This window comes from Pipistrellus hanaki, assembly GCF_964339955.1.
Source record: "Pipistrellus hanaki genome assembly, chromosome: 1".
NCBI classification, from domain to species: domain Eukaryota; kingdom Metazoa; phylum Chordata; class Mammalia; order Chiroptera; family Vespertilionidae; genus Pipistrellus; species Pipistrellus hanaki.
Window position 1 is genome coordinate 170,272,072 of NC_140503.1, and position 18,477 is coordinate 170,290,548.

General features: G+C 38.4%; 1 protein-coding gene across 1 annotated transcript; it reads right to left on the reverse strand.

Moving 5' to 3' along the window:
* Nucleotides 1–6,432: 6,432 nt before the first annotated feature.
* Nucleotides 6,433–17,939, reverse strand: ENAM (enamelin; the record flags this gene model as incomplete). Its single annotated transcript, XM_084877348.1, has 8 exons — nucleotides 6,433–9,258; nucleotides 10,365–10,415; nucleotides 11,866–11,919; nucleotides 12,922–13,197; nucleotides 15,076–15,117; nucleotides 15,807–15,851; nucleotides 15,973–16,041; nucleotides 17,886–17,939. 8 exons carry the CDS (start codon nucleotides 17,937–17,939, stop codon nucleotides 6,433–6,435), a joined length of 3,417 nt encoding a protein of 1,138 aa, XP_084733474.1.
* Between the last annotated feature and the right edge of the window lie 538 nt (nucleotides 17,940–18,477).

An 18,477-nucleotide genomic window follows, 5' to 3' on the forward strand; every position in this document is an offset into this window, starting at 1 on the left:
GTTTTAAGTATTAACTCATTCAATACAAATCTAGAGTAGCTGGTGGCTCTTAAATGAGAGTTACTGAAGAAAGATAAAAGCATTCCTGTTAGCTTGTTTTAGTCAATAATTTAGCAAGGAAACACTAAGGAAGCAACGCAGAGGAGGCAGCTCTGAAAGGAGCCTCTTGATTCTTTGCAGGGAGCGTATTTGACCTGTGGCTCTGGTACCCACCACTGTGTGTATATGAGGTAATGGGCTGCTCCCAGCTAATGCTGACTGAGAGGGTACGGATACTAATAGAGACCAAAGCCTGGGAGACCCAGGACTCCTCTGATGGGTGACTGACTTGAGGACTCCCATCAGCTTTACTGAAAATTTCTTAGCACCACACCTTCATTATATATTTATTATCTATGCAATCTTCCTTCCCACCTCCTTTCCTCCACACAGGTTAGACCTGAGTCAGAGTCTGATGGCTCTCTCAGGCTTCTTGGGCTCCTGCCCCATTTTCTTTCACAGTTGTTTTTTCTAATAAATACCTTATACCTTTAAATCTCATCTTGGAGTCTGCTTCTGTAGAACCTGAATGAACATAGTAGCCAATTTGAGGTATCTGATTTAATGATGATGATGTTGATACTGAACATTATTCACTTGTCATGTGATTCCTCTATGTCAGTGGTGGGCAAACTCATTAGTCAACAGAGCCAAATATCAATAGTTCAACAATTGAAATTTCTTTTGAGAGCCACATTTTTTAAACTTAAACTTCTTCTAATGCCACTTTTTCAAAATAGACTCACCCAGGCCGTGGTATTTTGTGGAAGAGCCACACTCAAGGGGCCAAAGAGCTGTATGTGGCTCGTGAACCACAGTTTGCTGACCACGGCTCTATGTCATCTAATTTTATCCTCAGAATGATTCTTCGGGTTACCTTTATGTTGTTATTGAGAAAATGAACTCAGTGCATAATTAACTGTTTGACTGGTTCCCTGGCCTCTTAAATGGCAATGAAAACTCAGTCACTGCCATACTCTCAACAAATATCAATAGAAGCCCTCTGATATTCATTTTTTGCCCACTATAACATTTTCTTTAAGTTTCTGTGACATTTTGAGGTTAATGTGACCAATTTATTAATCTGTTATAAGTCAATTATTTCTGATTTTTTTGTCCTTTTAAAATTTGAGTTAAATGGATGCTGTTTTTAAAGGACAGGTATCAGTGGGTGTTAGTGGTGAGAATGTTTTTCTTCTGCATAGTGCTTAGCTATTATATTACACACTAGTAAGTGAGCACAATCAGCATCAGCCGGAGAAAATTAGAGTAATTAACAATAAGAGTAATGTTCCTTTATGCCAGGCCCTTGAAAACCAGTAGACACAAGTCAAGTATTCACATTAAGACTATGGATAGGAAAATTATCCTTTACTGGTCTTTCCAGGTCTTGGCTTTGGGTGGCTGTGTAGAATGGCCTTGGTGGAATACAGATTCTATACTTGGTTACTAATCACCAAGGCAAGTTCATTCAATCTGATTAAAAATAGGAGTAAAAACAACTCTCTCATAGCTTGTAAAAATAAGGATACATGCCATAATTTATGTGTACCACTTATTACAGCTAGTATAGCATTCAGCAACCTTCTGTAAATTGCAGTTGTCATAGTGTGTTAATTGACTTCTGGCTCTTCTCTCTACCCAGTCAACAAATCAGGAAACAATGTGACCTTATTGGATTACTGTTTCTCAGTCTTTAGCATGCATGAGACTCACCTGGAGGACTCATTGAAACTGATCCCTCCTTCCCAACCCCCATGATGATTAAGTAGTTCTGGGATACAGCAGGAGCAAGTACATTTCTCAAAAAATTCCCAGCTGCTGCTTGGAATCCTGTGAGAACCATTAGAATTATAAGCTTCCGTCTCCTCCTGGTGGTTGATTTGTGAAGTACAATGCATATTCATTTTCATCATGTTTCATTTAATCCTCAACTGCCCTATGAAATAGGTACTATCTTCATTTTACAAATGATGAAACTGAGATGCAAAGAGATGAAGTAATATTCATAGGTTTTACAGATAGTGTATGGAGAAGTGGCAATTGAATCCAAGACTGTCCATTTTCAGTTGAAGCAAAGAAAAGAGGGCGCTGGGTCCTTAGGCAGATGAAATGGACACTGAGTGCAGGGTACCGTGACTGGGGAAGTGATGGGCTTTGAGAGCCGCTTCATCTATTTCACAATCATACATGTGTCAAACTACAACTCAGCTTCCTCCTGCATTTCAAGAATTCTGCTCTGCCAAATGGAATTTGTTTGTTACCGTTTAAATCCTGTTTCTAAATCTTATTGGCCATGATTTCAAAGTGAGAGATGAAGGTCTAGTGGCTGATGTTACAGGACTCAGGGTGAGAGGCAAAGAAGAATGGGTGGACCAGACCAAAAGTTTTGATTTCGTTATGAAATGGCGATTACCTATTCCCATCAGCTTTCTGAGTTTTAATGGGGCAGCTGGTGTGAGTCACAGTGAAACCTCTGAGGTTTTGTGAAGGAGGGTCACAATTGTTGATTTGAACCCACCATTTCTGGTTCCCTTTTTGACTTTTAGAAATGAAGTTTGGCTTCCTGAGGGCAAGGTGAATCTTCTTTAGGGCCCTTCTGATCATTACTTAAGCAGAGAGGGATATGTCAAAGCAAGCAGTAAAAGTAGAAAAAGGTCATGTCTTGTGAATTTCATTTGAAGGAGTATTACGTTAAGACTCTGATGTGAATGATTAAAGTAAAATATGTTCAGGGCATTCAAAAAGCCAGAGGAAGAACCTTCATGATGATGGCTGCTAGACTAAGTGTTCAGAGGTGGCTGGACCCTACACTTATTTATTTATTTAAAAAAATATATTTTATTGATTTTTTACAGAGAGGAAGAGAGAGGAATAGAGAGTTAGAAACATCGATCAGCTGCCTCTTGCACACCCCCTTTTGGGGATGTGCCCCCAACAAAGGTACATGCTCTTGACCTGATCGAACCTGGGACCTTTCAGTCTACAGACCGACGCTCTATCCACTGAGCCAAACCGATTTCAGCGGACCCTACACTTATTATTCTACTTCACTTTCTGCTTAAATTGGAAAATTTCAAGATTTTCCCCAGACAACTGCATCAATGGTCAACTTCCCTTTAAAGAAGTCCATTTCTGGCTGTGAATCAGAAACACTTATAAGTCAGGTATATTAGCTTTCCTGGATTATCTTCTATTTGCCATCCTTGGGTGTTATTGTCTTTCTTTTTTATTTACATTATCATCTAAATATATGGCTAGGATATATCCAGCCATTTAAAAAATCAGCAAGTGATGGCCACAAGACGTAGGAACTTGCCATAGAAATGGGGAAATAGCGGTGGGTTGGGAGTGCTAGAGACAGGAGGGGGTCCCCTCGGAGCCTGCCATCCACTGCATGCACCTTAACTTTAGAGCTGAGTTTAAAAGCTTTATCAATAACTTAACAAGAGCACACAGAATAATTCCTTTACTGCAAGGAATTCAGGCCTGGTATCCAGGTTTGCAAAAGGATATCTGTGCTGACAAAGAGTCATTTTCTACAGGGACATTTCCCCTTTTTATTTTCTCACTATAGTCTCAAATTTAATAGATGTTATTATCCCCATTGTTTACATTACAGAGGTCTCAGATGATAAATTAAGTTTCAGTAACTCATAGATGAAGATTATCAGCATATCTGCCAAAACAAGTGTATGATCCACACGTTTTGATGAAATAGTGAAGTGAAAGAGTATTTTACAATGAAAGACATGCGTATCTAGATTAAAAAACCATTTGAAAAAAGTAGTGAAACATAAAATGTAATTTTATTTTGATGAGGTTAATTCTTAAGAGACAGTTTATTTAGAATAAGTTAATGATTTTGCAATGAGTGATTCAAATATAAAACTGGCGATGGGGGTGGATTTAAGCAACTAGTAAATGGCCTAGACAGTCTACCTCTAAGATCCCTCTTACCCTGAGATTCTATAATGCAAATGTCGCTGAGTACATTAAACTACAGAGTGTGGTGGCTCATTCAGCCTCCCCAATGGTTTAACCCGCAGGAAAAGCACACTGTGGTATTTTCATGGGAGCTTTAATAGGTATCTACTATGTGCCAAAGACACTGAGCCAGGAACGTTAGAAGACTCAAAGGATAAGATTCGTTTCCTCAGGAAGTTTTCAACACTCTATTTTCTCAAATTTTGGAGGTCTCATGAAATCTATCCTGATGGTCAGACCTCAGAAGGAGGGCAAGGGAGGGTGAGAGAGGGGCAGTATGAGATCAAACAAAAGACGTGTATGCATGTATATAAGCATAACCAATGGACACAGACAGTGGGGTGAGGGCCTGTGTTGGGGGGCAGGAGCGGGTTGGGAGAGGTCAACGGAGGAATAAAGGAAACATATGTAATACTTTCAATAATAAAGAATTAAAAACAAAAAAAGGAGTATGACCCAAGAAGAAGAAAAAAAAATTAAAAGAAATCTTTCCCAGGAAATTTCTCCTAAGAATTCCTTAGAGTTAGAAGGTAACTTTCTAGGTAATTCTAATAATTCTTTTTCTCTAGGAAAGAATATATAGATGGTGGGCCAAATGCCATTAATAAAAACAAAATATCTAGATGTATTCTAAGCAAGGCAATGTAAAAATGTCTACTTTACAAAATAATTTACACTATTTAATCAAGATATGAAGAAAGTGTGACTGCAAATAATTTTAGTAGGATATGAAGAATAAAAATCTTTATGTTGCCCTGGCCCATAGTTCTCAGCAGTTAGAGCATCAACCCACACACTGAAGGGCTATGGGTTTGATTCCTGGTCAAGGGCACACATTTGGGTTGCAGATTTGATCCCTGGCCCTAGTCAGTGTGCATGTGGGAGGCAACAAATTGATGTGTTAATCATCAATAGTCCAACACAGCCACCAGCACAGCAAGGGCCTTTCTCACATTGACCTTTCTTCTCTCTCTCTTTCTCTCTCTCTCTCTCTCTCTCTCTCTCTCTCTCTCTCTCTCTCTCTCTCTCTCTCTCTTCCTCCCATCCCCTGCCTCTCTCTGTCTCTCTCCTCTCTCCCTCTCTCTCTTTTTCTTTTCCACTCTCTGAAAACAATGGAAAAAATATCCTCATGTGAGGATTAACAACAACAACAAAGGTCTTTATGTTTCCAGTAGCACACATGGCTAGAACCACTTATACTGTACTATTAAAGAACACTGTTGAGTGTTTCCTTTATTTGATTTAGGGCAGTGTTTCCCAGATGATGAGTTGGTGATGGGATATATCAAGTCCTAGTCTTCTTTGTCTAAGTGTTCAGTCACAGAGTGGCAGTCTGTCCCTACCTACTTCCCTAAGCCTTATCCCCCTGCTGCTTGTTCTGGGTAACAAGCCTGTTCCTCCCCCATACTTCTCCTTGAATGTGTTCCCTTGACTGAGCTGTGTTTACCTGGAAAGACCCTAAGAATATAAAAAATGAAAGTAGGTGTCAGTATCTACTATTTATGAAATATATTCTACAAACATGTTTAGGCTAGGCCAAGAAAAAAAAGTAGGATAGAGTTTAGAGAGTAGTCTTAAGATAAGAAAATGGCACAGTAAAAAGAACGATAAATTGAAGGGAAGAAAGGAGTCAGAGAAGAAAGGGACTGGTTGACAAGTGACGTATTAGGAGACAGAAAAAAGGGGGAAAGAGAGGGAGACAAAAATGAAGAAGGTAGATGTAAAGACTAGTGATGGTTAAAGATAGCTTACTATGTAAGAAGTGATAGAAAGGTGGAAAGGAAAGAAATAGAAAGCTAAATATGGAATGGTTGAGAGAGAATTAAAAGAAGAAAGATAAGAGAGTAAGTAATAAAGATAGAGAAAAAAGAGGTAGTGAAAGAAAAAAGTGTCAAGAGAACATTTCCTAGGGGGAAAAAAAAGAAAACAAAAATGGACAAAGACCAAAAAAAAAGTACAATCATCAGGATTATACTGACACAGATCTCCATACACAAAATGGAAAGTTCATCTGCTTTTCTGTTTTGCAAAACCAGAGCATTTTGCAAGTATGGGACTTTGAGAGAAAAAAGAAGACTCAGCAAGCAAAGGGAAATGAATCCAGACAAGTGGCTTCCAAGTTTCAAGGTAGTGGTGATCATAGTCTTCCTGCCTTTTGTTTGCTTGTTTTTTAAGGTCTGCACTAATAGTGGTAGCACTGGATGTAGTGACTTCAAGAGACCCAACCTTATCAGCACCACGTGGGTCACCACTCCTATTGTTGGAATGGGGGAAAACATAAGGATCACCAAGCAGGTCAGATATTTAATCAAATATTCAGGGGAAAACTTTGAGAACCACTGTAAAACCACCTGTAAAATTTTCAGGTATTTTTCTTCTCCAAAGAATGCTCAGTTGATATAATTTCTAGGCCTGAAGTAGTAAGCAGTCTTGTGGATTGGTCCCTATTTGAAGAGAATCAAATGAAATGTGTTCATCTACATTATAGGGGTCTACCATTATACTCTGAAACTGGGTCCCAGTAGCTAACCCAGCCAATGAGTCAGGAATTTCAGTAGGCATTATTGAATCCCCGTTGAATGGGCTTTCCCTTCCCATGCTAGATGGAGTTCCAGGGCTGGAGGAGTGATACTTTGCTAATTTGGAGCCAAAGCACGGTAACTGTAGAATGCTAGATGGTCTTTGTTGTTGCCTTTCGCCCTCATTTCCTTGCACTTCACTTTGGATTTCTTCTGGCTTGGGGCCTTCATCAGGTGTGCTGATAACAAGCTGCTCTGGAGTAAGGTCAACAGTCCTTTCATTAAGCTGGTTGCCTTCAATTATTGGTTCCAAAGCATTGTTTTCATCTCCTTCAAAGTCATTTTTGAGACAAGGTATATTCTTTGATGGAAGGGAACTGGCTTCAGAAAAGGGCATAATTCCCCTTTGATTCTTTATTGAACACGGTGTGTTCCTCCTCAAAGTGGACACATCATCTCTAAAAGGACTTGGGTTTTGACTTTCTCCAGGCTGTCTTTTCTCTGAGCTGTTTCTTTGGCCAGGTAGGCTGCTTGTCGGGGAGATGGTTTGTTTTGCTTGCTTAGTATGGCTATCTTTTGTATACAGGGAACTGGTGTCTTGGTTCTCCCCTGGTGCAAGACCAAAGGATGGATTGTAGTCTTGTAGAGCAAGTGGATTGTCCTTGTGTCCAACAGAGCCACCAGCACAGCAAGGGCTTCTTTGGTTTTGGTGAAATAAATGTGCTTCTTTTTGACCTGCTGAATAACTTGGAGGAATTAAGTCGCGGAAAGCCAAATGTTCGTTGTCTGGTGAATTTAACCTAGTATTCTGCATTCCATAATTCAAATTCTCACCTTCACGCCATATTGGATTTTTCTGAAGCCCAGCTGGGGAGTTACTGGAATAGTGTGGGTTCTCTTTCTGGTGTGGTGGACTAACAGGGGCTTTATGTAAATTGGTTGGCCGATCCCAGAAATTTCTGTTAAAGTATGGTCTTTCTTTCTGCCCTTGGGTTTCTATCCTCTGGTCCCAGGAGTTCCAAGAAGGAAACAGAGAGCTTTCTTCTTGTCCCACAGGCCTGTTGGCATAATAGCCCCTGTTCTCCACAGGTGGTGGTACCGTGGGAATTGCATTATATGATGGGAAATTCTCATCTGCGTTCCAGGGGTAAAATTCACCATAAGGAAAATCCTCCCTGGGTTTCGACGGATTATCTAAGGAATAGGGAAGGTACTCCTTTGGTCGGTTTGAGGTATACTGTTCATCTTTGTAGTGCCTAACCGTGGCGCCTTCTCTAAAGCGCGACTCCTCCGCACCCCACCTACTTTGTCCTGGGAAAGGTTCATCTCCAGTTGGGTCAATTGGGTCCTCTTCATTATAAGGTACTGTCTCTTTTGGGTCTGGAGTATTCACTGGGTACAGCGGCTCTTCCGGTTGTCCCACATTATTGGGAGAATCATCTCTCTCATCCCATGTATTGCTTCTAATGTATGGTGAGTTTTCCCTGGGGTCGTAGGGGTTATAGTCAGGGTAATACACATCTGCCCTAGAGCCATGGGAAGGATGCGGTAAGTGTTCTTCCTGCCTGCTGGGATCTTCCTTAAAAGGTGGAGAGATGTCTTGGTGGTTCCAAGTATTTCTTCCAGCAGGAAAACGTTCTCCTGCAGGGGAAGGGATGTCCTCAGGGTATGCAGGCTGATAGATACTGTGCTTTAATTCTGGTTGATTAGTTTCTGATTCATACGGGATCCTTCTTGGCTCTAAAATAATCCCTTTGGGCAAATTCTGGCTTTGGGTTTGTCCATCAGCATTTGGGGCTTTTCTGGAATCTCCTCTTGGGTAATAAGAGTTTTCACGTTGATCAATAGAATTAAAATTTGGGGGTAGCACGTTACCCTCGGGTGGAGGCAGTTTATAGTTTGATTTATTAGCTCCATTATCTTGAGAGTTTCTCCAAGGGCCAGTTGGATCTCTTGTAGGAATGACTACTCTTTCTTTTTGACCTAATGGCTTTTCTCTTGGGTTTTGAATTTTTTCATTGCGACCAACAGTACCATGTTTGGGACCCAAAGGGGCAACATTGGTTCCCATAGGCTGTTTATTTGGCACCTGAGGTTTTCTTCTGAAATTTGCTGGATTGGGAGAATTGCCTCTTGCAGTGGAAGCATAAGGTCTGCGATAAATTGGATTTCCTGGATGAACAGCTTGCTTGCCTCCCAAAGCATAGGAGTTCCACCGAGGACCCCTTTGGACTGGGTTTCGGTAAAAAGGCCCATTCTGTCTGGGTCCCATGGCGGTACCAGTGGGACGCCATTGTCTTCCTGCAGGAAAACTTGGAAAGTTAGAATTTGGGTAATTTTCACGAATATTTGGCTGACCTGAGCCCCATGGGATATGACTTCTTGGTGGCCCATGGCCTGAAACGTTAACTGCAGGGGATGGGTTGACCCCATTTTGAGCTGTAGGGTTGTTCCCAGTGTTGGGCCCTTGGCCACTGTTTCCTGTTGGGCTGGTGTCATTACCACCCGGACGCCCCCCGGGATTGGGTGCATTTGGTTGGGTAGAATTAGTCTCAGGAACTGTTGAATTAGATGAGGGTTCAGTGGCTGGACTTTCCGTTTTAGGAGGGTCTTTTTCTTTGGGTTTTTCAAAATCTTGTTCAAACATTTCCTCTGAATAATAGGGAGGACGACCCCCAAATCCCTGATATCCAAAATATCCAAAGTAAGGATTCTGTAGGGAAGAAGATAGACATTGATAATTACTCTCTGCTTCCCACTATGATGGTGCTCAGAATTTTTTTTGGTGCATAGGATAATGCTCAATCAACTGAGCCAATTCAACCAGGGCTAACATAAAAATTTTAATGTCATTATTTTAACTCTCCACTTCCCAGATCTATCAGGTTTCTGCATTTCACTGAGGACATTGCATATATCTAGGAAAAAAAGAGGTGGCAAGCTGTGCCACCATCACGGCAAGGATTTTTTGATGACACTGTGCTGGAATATATTAACAGCCTATCCCTCTGTGACAGTGGTTCTCAACCTTTCTAATGCAGCTACCTTTTAATACAGTTCCTCATGTTGTAGTGACCCCCCAATCATAAAATTGTTTTAGTTGCTACTTCATAACTGTAATTTTGCTACTGTTAATGAATTGTAATGTAAATATTTGTGTTTTCTGATGGCCTTAGGCTCTACACAGCAGCGGTTCTCAACCTGTGGGTCACCTAAGACCATGGGAAAACACAGATATTTACATTACAATTCATAATAGTAGCAAAATTACAGGTTGAGAACCACTGCTCTATGACATGCATTTGGCTCTTCTCCTAGTGTGGTGTCAAAAAAAGTTTTTTGAACTTGTGTCAGAAGACTTGGGTTCTGGGTCCAGTTTATCCACTAACTCAGTAGGTGAAATTAATTAGCAATTTATCTTTGCTGGGCTTTGATATATTTGTACAATGAGGGAGTTATATGATGACTTCTCTTGTGGAGATAACATTCTAAGATGCTTTTACTTCCTTCTCTGTTTTCTAGTTGCTCCATCACTGGAGAGTAGGTTATTAGGTTAGCCTTCTTTGACAGAGCGGGAAAGTAAGAGAGAGGGAGGGAGGGAAGGAGGAAGATTCCAATACATGTAGAAGAGAAATTATGTATCACATTTATTGTATTTTTACTGGCTTGATTTATTTCACTTTTTCTCCCTTATATCATGGGCACTAGAGCTATAGGTTCATGTGTTGGATTTTAGTTTTCTTATTAGGTAGGGATAAATAAAGCAGAGACTGAAAGGTTGTAATTGCTAATGGGGAATATAGCTTTACTTGTACTTACCCCCCCTTCTTCATTGCTGACTGGTGGACGTCCATAACCTGGCGGTACCCTCTGAAAGGTGAAAAACACAATGAACACAAGAGAAAACCACTTCCTATGCTGCTATTTGTTTGTTAGACTGTTTAACTGTCTTAAAATAGTTCCTATCAGTGATTGGTGTCAGCACTGTTAGCTTTTAGCATCTGAGTCATTAGTTCTCACAATCCAGCTATTAATACTTACAACTATAATTATAATCTGACAGTGAATACTGGTAAATACAATTGCTTCAGAAGGATCCTATTCATCCTACTGAAAATATCATATCCTAGCATTCACCTGGCCCCATCACCTCAACACACACACACACACACACACACACACACACACTCACACACACAGATGGGAAGGGTGAAGGAGAGGGAGAAAGTGGGATGAGTTCCATTAGGGTCCAAACATCCATATTAGAACATGCAATGATGAAGATTAAATAATGATGCTATTTTTAGATCATCTACTTCACATTTAGGGTGACAAATTGAATCCTTTCTGCATTATTACTATAATGTTTTTATTTGACCAAGGTTTATTTTTCTACTCAAATTTGAGGGCTGGGTTTCTACTCAGAGGAGGATTAGAAAAGCAGTTCACCTTCCACAGATCTTCCAGAATTTTGTATACATGTGTTTAATAGCTACTTCAGCATGAGACTCATGCTCATCTGCTTTTTAACTATTCATCCGGTACTGCCTTAGTTTCCTTACTTCAATATGCCCAGTGTAAGCGGAAGTAACTTTTTTAAGAAAAAAAGTAAGGCACTCTTATATAAATGAATTGTTCCTTGTTAACAAGAAACCTTCTTGGCTAAAAGTATAATAAATAAGAAAAACCAATGAATGGAGTAATAAAATATTTATTCATTTATGTTACTTTAACAGCAACTGGTCTTTACTATTTCTTTAGTTTAAATAGTTTATTTTGCAATTCGCATTTTTAATGCCTGTGATGCAATTTCAATATTATATTTTACTTTAGTGACTTTAAACCTAAAGGATTCTTGTAAATATTATTTTGTATGTTTTTTAAAATAATAAAATAGCTGTGGCTAGAAATTAGATACAACAATGGAAAAATTTTTGTCTAATCATAGCTTATCTTGTGATTTACAAATTCCATTTTGTTCAAATTTCCCCATTACATTAAATGAGGATAATCTTTGTGTTGTCAAATCTTTTGAGAAGCAGAAAATGGTAATGAAGTAGTACAACTTTTTAAAATTAACTCGTTAACTAAGTTATTAGCAGTTGTTTGATGATTTAGGCTGTGTTCATGCCACCAATTTGAGTAAAAAGTTCACTTAAAAATTCTTTTGTTCTACATCATCACTGATGTAATGATTTTGTCCCATGCGCTCTAGGATTGGCACATAGCATTCTCTTTAGAGTGTACAAACTTATATTAGTTTGAGATACAACATGCTAATATTACTTTTCACTTCTAATACTAAGAAGAAAAAACTCACATGCCACGGTGGCTGTTGATAGGGAAACATCCCATTGCCGAATGGTGGGAATGCCTTGAAAGAAAGAAAGAATTGTCATGATGTGGAAGTGAGAATATATGAAAAATAAAACAAAACTGGTAAATACAATTATTTGAAACTTGGGAGTCTACATCTCCCTTTGCACTAAACTGTGCTTTTTAATTGTAGGGCAGAGATGATAATAACAACAATAATTAGTATTAGTATTATTGAACACATGTCCTAGGTATTGTGTTGAGTATTTTATATTGGTAAGCTTACTTAATCCTCACATATCCAAAGAAAATATGTGCTATTATTATTCCCATTTCATTTAAGACTCTGAGGTCCAGAGAAGTTAGGCACTTGTCCCAAATCTCATAGCTGGTAAATGATTGGAACCAAGAGAGTCTTTTCATTTAATTTTGTTTTCTCTGCATCTATAATAGTGTCTAATGATAAATGCTAACCTTCTAGAAGACAGTCGTTTAAAAGCTCCACATGAGATGAGATCTTGAGAAACCATTTATCAGTTCTCGTGCTTTAAGACAGGACCATCCTGAAGTACTAAAGCAGTACTGCCTCTCAGGACAACATTTTAGGTAATCAAAATGTAGAGCTTGCAAGGGGCTTAAAGATCTTTTTGTTCATTTATGGGGAACCTGGAGTCTAAGAAGGTGTAGTGACTTGCTCATACTACTACCCTCCGGTTGTACTACTGAAGGTAGAACTCAGATCGCTGTGTCTGGACCCTTCCATTAGAGCTCAGATTACTAGACTCTCCTACCTCTGTATTTTAAAGGGCCTTCTTTAAGGTGAATTTTTGAGTAATTTTAACTCAGACAAGAACTGAAATGGACTCACCAGGCAGCTTTGAATAGGAGGTGACTGAATCACCTTGGAAGAAAATGTCAAAACTAAAGATTCTCTTTTGCTCACAGCAGTCCCTGTGCTGAGCAGCAGCACGAAGGAAGTGTGTATGTGTGGGCAGCAAGGCCCTCCGAATCCCTTTGAGGCCATATGACTTGGGTTGAAATTTTGCTGGGCGAGCCTCACCTGAGGTGGCCGGGCTTCCTCTTCGGGCGGAGTTGGGGCAGGCGTTGGCTGCTTCAAAGGTCGCTTTGGTGGTGGCTTTTTCGGTTGAGGCGGGTTGGGCTTCGGGGTCTCTGGGGCTAGGTCCGTCTTGCCCTGGCGTTTGGGTGCTGAAGGAGATGAGGGTTTCTTTGGGCGCCCAGTGTTGGGTGGTGGCTGCGGCCACATGGGCATCTGGTACTGTGGGAAGAGCTGAGGGGGTTGCATACCATACCCATATGAGGGGCCCAACTGTGTCATCTGAAAGGGTAGCAAACAACAGTAAGGTCACACGAGGGTTGAGATTCCGGCTCTCCCCACCCTCTTGTGTCAGTCTCCATAATCAGCCAGGAATCTTAAAAATCCCATGGAACTTAACAATGGAAGCGTCAAGATCTTTAGATAGCATTCCCTTACATGTTATCTCACAGAAATGAATTTCATCAGTCTTCTAGAAAACCAACCAACCAAACAAACAAACAAAGCGAAGGACAAATTGGGCAAGAAAATTCAGTTGAAGAATAAAGCTTCTACAGTTAAGAATTGTGTAAGTCAGGTTATAGAGGAGTTGATGTTAAATTCAAAACCCCTGTGACTTGTTAGAGGCTGGAAGAGGAGGAGGAAAAGCAAAAGGAATAAAGTGAGAGTGTTAAAAAAACAAATGATGAGAGAGAGAGAGAGGGAGAAAGAGAGAGAGAGGGAGAGAGAGAGAGAGAGAGAGAGAGAGAGAGAATTTGTGTAAACACCCTAATGGTGCCTGTGCCTCTTGATTGCAGGTGAATCCTCATTAATTCCATTTTCATTATCAGAATTTCCACAATTTCAAAGTTGATGGGAAAGCAAGAGGAGCAATAATCTGAAAATGCTAATCTAGAGATTGACCTCTTACAACATCAGTTCCCATTCAAATGCTCCTTCTCTGTTTTCACACCAGTTTCTATCTCCAGTCTTCATTAAGTAGTCTCTTGCTGTCTATTGGATGATGTACACACACATATGCAAATGCCATGTAAACTGATGGAAGATAAAATTTCAACTCTTGCATTAAGATGTAGTATTTTATGACAATTAAGTTGGTGAACACATCAAATTATAGGCAAAGTCACTAAAACTGAGAATGACAGTTTAAAAAGAATTAGGTCAATCAATAGTCAAAAGTGAGAAAATGGACAATGATGATAATTTTAGGTGAGGGGCTTTAAAAGAGAATGGCTTGTTTTTTTTTTTTTTTTTTTTTTAAAGTATCTTTATTGCTGAAAGCATTACAGTATCCCCCCTTTTCTCCCATTGACCCCCTCTACCCTGAACACATCTCCCACACCCCAGACCTTCACATTATTGTCTGTCATGGGTTATGCATATTTTATGTAATAAAAGCCTAATATGCTAAGTGTCTGGTCATCCAGTCGGCCATTCAACCAAAGTGTAATATGCTATGATGTGCACTGACCACCAGGGGGCAGATGCTCTGACCAATAGGTCCAGCTGATCTGGACTAAGTAAGATGGGTCCAGGTGATCTAGACTGAGTAAGATGGGATGGACATGCCCTGGCCAACTTCGCATATCCCTCACTAGCCCCAATCGTGCACCAGTGGGATTCCTTGGCTTGTCCTGCGCCCTCTTGAAATCTGGGCTGAGGGACCCCCTCACTCCAAGTGCATGAACTTCATGCACCAGGCCTCTAGTATGCATGTAACTTCTTAGGTTAAAAAGATTAAGGAAAAGCAGACGAAGTCCTTGATTTTCCTCCAAAATGGTTTTTATAATCATGCCACAAGTCAAAAGTGACAAATGATATTGTACTAACACACAATTTTGTCTGAAAAATCATGCCAGAAGACTCAACAGATGCTTGCTTAATTATTAGTCAGTTCTAAGAATTACCACACAGTGATAAGTATAATTAAATTTATTTAAATAGAATGATAATTTATTTCATAATTTTGGCATTATCTTTTAAAAGAATCCAAATGAAATTTACACCACCTCCACTGAATATTTACTATGCTATTTTTTGTTCTCATTATTTGTGAATATATCTTGTGTGATCTTTTCTCAGAAGACATTTATTTTGGATTTAAAGAGCCCTTGTAATTAAAAATGAGTTTTATTTATTTGAAACAACAATATAACTTACATGTGGGGAGTTCATGAAGTTGAATTGACCATACCGCATCATCTGTGACCAAAGGAATCCATTAATGTGGCACAAGTGAAACATTGTCATTCAATCAATCCACAAATCATAGTAAATAAGTTGTATTTCTGATTTTTAAGGTACAAGAGTCATAATATATTTTACTGGTTATTAAAAAAAGTTAAATGCAATAAAAACTTCCATGGCATTTTAATTTTTTACTCAGAATTTTATTTTGAGAAGAATAATAGAGAATAAAAATCTTGACTACTTTGAAGCTATTAAATGTTCACTTCTACTTTTTTTTTGGAATTCAGGGTCTGAGAGTGTGTTAATTCTATAGAAAGATGATTCTTTTTTCTGATGAGTAATGAGTTTGGCTAATGATCCTGGAAAAATGTCATGTGAAAGTTATTTATATACTTAAATGTCTAACAGCCCTTGGTATAAATGGCTACCTTTGCTGGCTTGAAAACTTAGCAAAAAAGCTATAAAATGTAATACAAATTCACATTTATTTTGAGAAGAAATATTGAAATACATAGGTAGGATGGTGCTGAGGAGATGACTACTTTGCCTTAATGTGAGAGTTTAAGTCTTTCAAATCTCACTCCCTCTACCTCTTTCTTAAGACATTTTTATACCAGAAAGTTTTCCAATATTTTCCTTTTTAAATGAACTCTCAGGACAGGGCTCTGGAAAACTTCTCATCAGACACTGAACATACATACCTCCTCACTTTTACTGCTAAACCCAGGCATCCGGGGCATGTGCATCTGAAAGTGAAAGATACCAATGACAAATTCAGAATGTCAGTTGAAATAAGCCCAATAATTTTCTTCAAGCTATGTAACAAAGAGCACACAAAAAAGTCCTAAATTTTAAAAATATACTCACTGGCATAGCAATAGAATTACCAAGCAGACCTAGAAAGACCAGGAGAATCCTCATTTTTCCATTTGGTACCTGAAATAAAAATTTGGATTTTATTTTTGGACTATGAAATACTTAAGCTTGGGGTACTCTGCACTTATTTAGGCACTAGCCCACCTGTCTGTCAAGAGGAGTGCAGAGGCAGATAGTGAGAGGGGCCTCTGCTGCCATTTTAACTTTACATTAAAAAACTGTTAGTTATTACCTGGTAATGTTCTAAGCTGCCCAAAGGATCACAGTATAAAGGAAAGATGAGAGGGAGGAAGTGTGGGAGAGAGGGAGTGATAGAGGGGGAGAGAAAGAGAGAGAGAGAGAGAGATAGAGAGAGAGAGAGAGAGAGAGAGAGAGAGAGAGAGAGAGAGAGAGAGAGAGAGAGAGAATTGATGCTTGAGAAGTTAGAAGATGGTTTATAGTACTGAAATGTAGAAATGAGAAATTAGGAGTTTTCCTGAAAAATATGAATAATGCTGATTTTGAACATCTAGTTGCTAGGCTGGTTTAAAAAGGCATAGTAATTTCTGACTATATTAATTGTTCAGAATATCTCAGTTTCAATCAGGGCATACTCCAAAATCAGTATTTTAAACTACTTTCTAATGTGATATAGACAACATTCCATTATATGGGGGCTAATTAAAAAAACTGGAATATCCCAGAATCCTATCATTTTCTTCATTATTATATTATCTTATCTTTAAAAAGTCATTTCTGCTCAAGGGCTGGTCAGATAAATAGAAAAACATAGGCAAAAACCATAAATTCATCTCTGTTAGATACTTTGATTAAACATATGGAGGAAAACATTGAAACTGAAGACATATATGATGCTTTGAGATTGTTTTCATTTATCCTGCTTTAGCTAATTATGAAAGTCTTGTATAATTAGAACTTGTATTTACATATTTGAACAAGATTTATTCTGAAGCATTTCCTTAGCTAATTCCTTAAGAAAACTGTTCTATTTGCATATACAATTGAGGAAAATAAAGGATTTAGTCAGAATGACTTATTTTCATGGTATAGCAGATACAACACAATTCCTAGCATAGTTACCAGCATAGGGACACCATTTTTATTCCTTTTGTTCCTGCTTTTATCTAGGCATCTAGTAGTGATTTGAGCCAATACTCAGCCTTCTGCTAGCTTCACAGAAATATAATTAAAGGACATTTTAACATTTTCCTAAATTTTAAGTGTAATCAATTCCTTTTTATATATCAGAGAAGTTGGGAGAGTGTAATGAAACAAAGGAAGCAGTAATATGTAAATATATTTTCTCTTAATTAAAGGTTTTCAGAATCATAACATTGTGAAGAATTAAAAATTACAACTGAAACTAGTGTGTTTAGAACAGGAAGCTAATAAAGAGAATATTGGTGAATGCTTTCCCCCCATAAATATACTTTCCAAGATTATGGCCTAAGATTTGGGGAACTTTTGGATGTTTAATTTCTCGCTTGCTTAGTCATCCATTTAATCTCAGTAGTAGCTGTTACTTAGATTTTTTTATGTTATACACTCATGTAGGAAGATGTGGTCTTATATTTTATAAATATAAAATGCCACTCATTTTCTCTTTTGCAAAAATAATATATTATGTTGGATGACTTTTAAGATTACTTCCATTTCTAGAAAGTTTATGATTAGGTGAAAATCTATGATGAGTTATTTTTCGAGCTGAAAATAATACTCATAATTATTGCTATGGAATACAATTATTGCATAAGCTCTTACTTCTTCCATCCCACCTGTCAACTCAAAAATCCTTTGTTTCTTCTGACATATCTAAAGTGTTTTATCCCCTCAAGTATATTTCTGACAAAATTTAGTTTGATATGAAACCTGTGTGTATAAGGAAAATAAATGATAATACTCACCAAGTTATCTAACTTAGGAAAAGAGGTTCCATGTCTGCACTGAAGCAGCAACATTTTTTCACCAAAATTTTCATAAGCCTTTAAGAAAAATACACATTTGGCATGAGAAAAAAACCAATATAGAAATGAAACAAGCAAACGAAATGAATAGTAAAGCTTCAGTTCTATGGCTCACGTGCAATGTTAATTATTTTGCCCAATCATGTCCTCATTAGGGTCTTCAAAAATCAAGCTTATTCTGTTCTTCTAAGGAAATATGAAAATTAAATCAGAGATAAAATGACCCAGGTATTGTACTTGGGATAATTCTAGTGCAGTGTTGACAAAACTTTACTGCTTTATTGGAAATGTACAAAATCACAGTGTTAAAATTAGATTAAGCAGGTTGGAAGAAAACTTATAAGAAAAACAAATATCGCAAATAAACCAAGGAGTTTCAAGTTTTATCAGAAGATCAGTCTGCAAAACATAGTTATATGCAATATGGTAGTCGACCAACATCTCTAACCTAAGTTCCTTTTTTGGCTCTATATTATTTGTGTTGATAGTTTCTAATACATACTCACCCAATTAGAAGCTCCAATATTAAAAA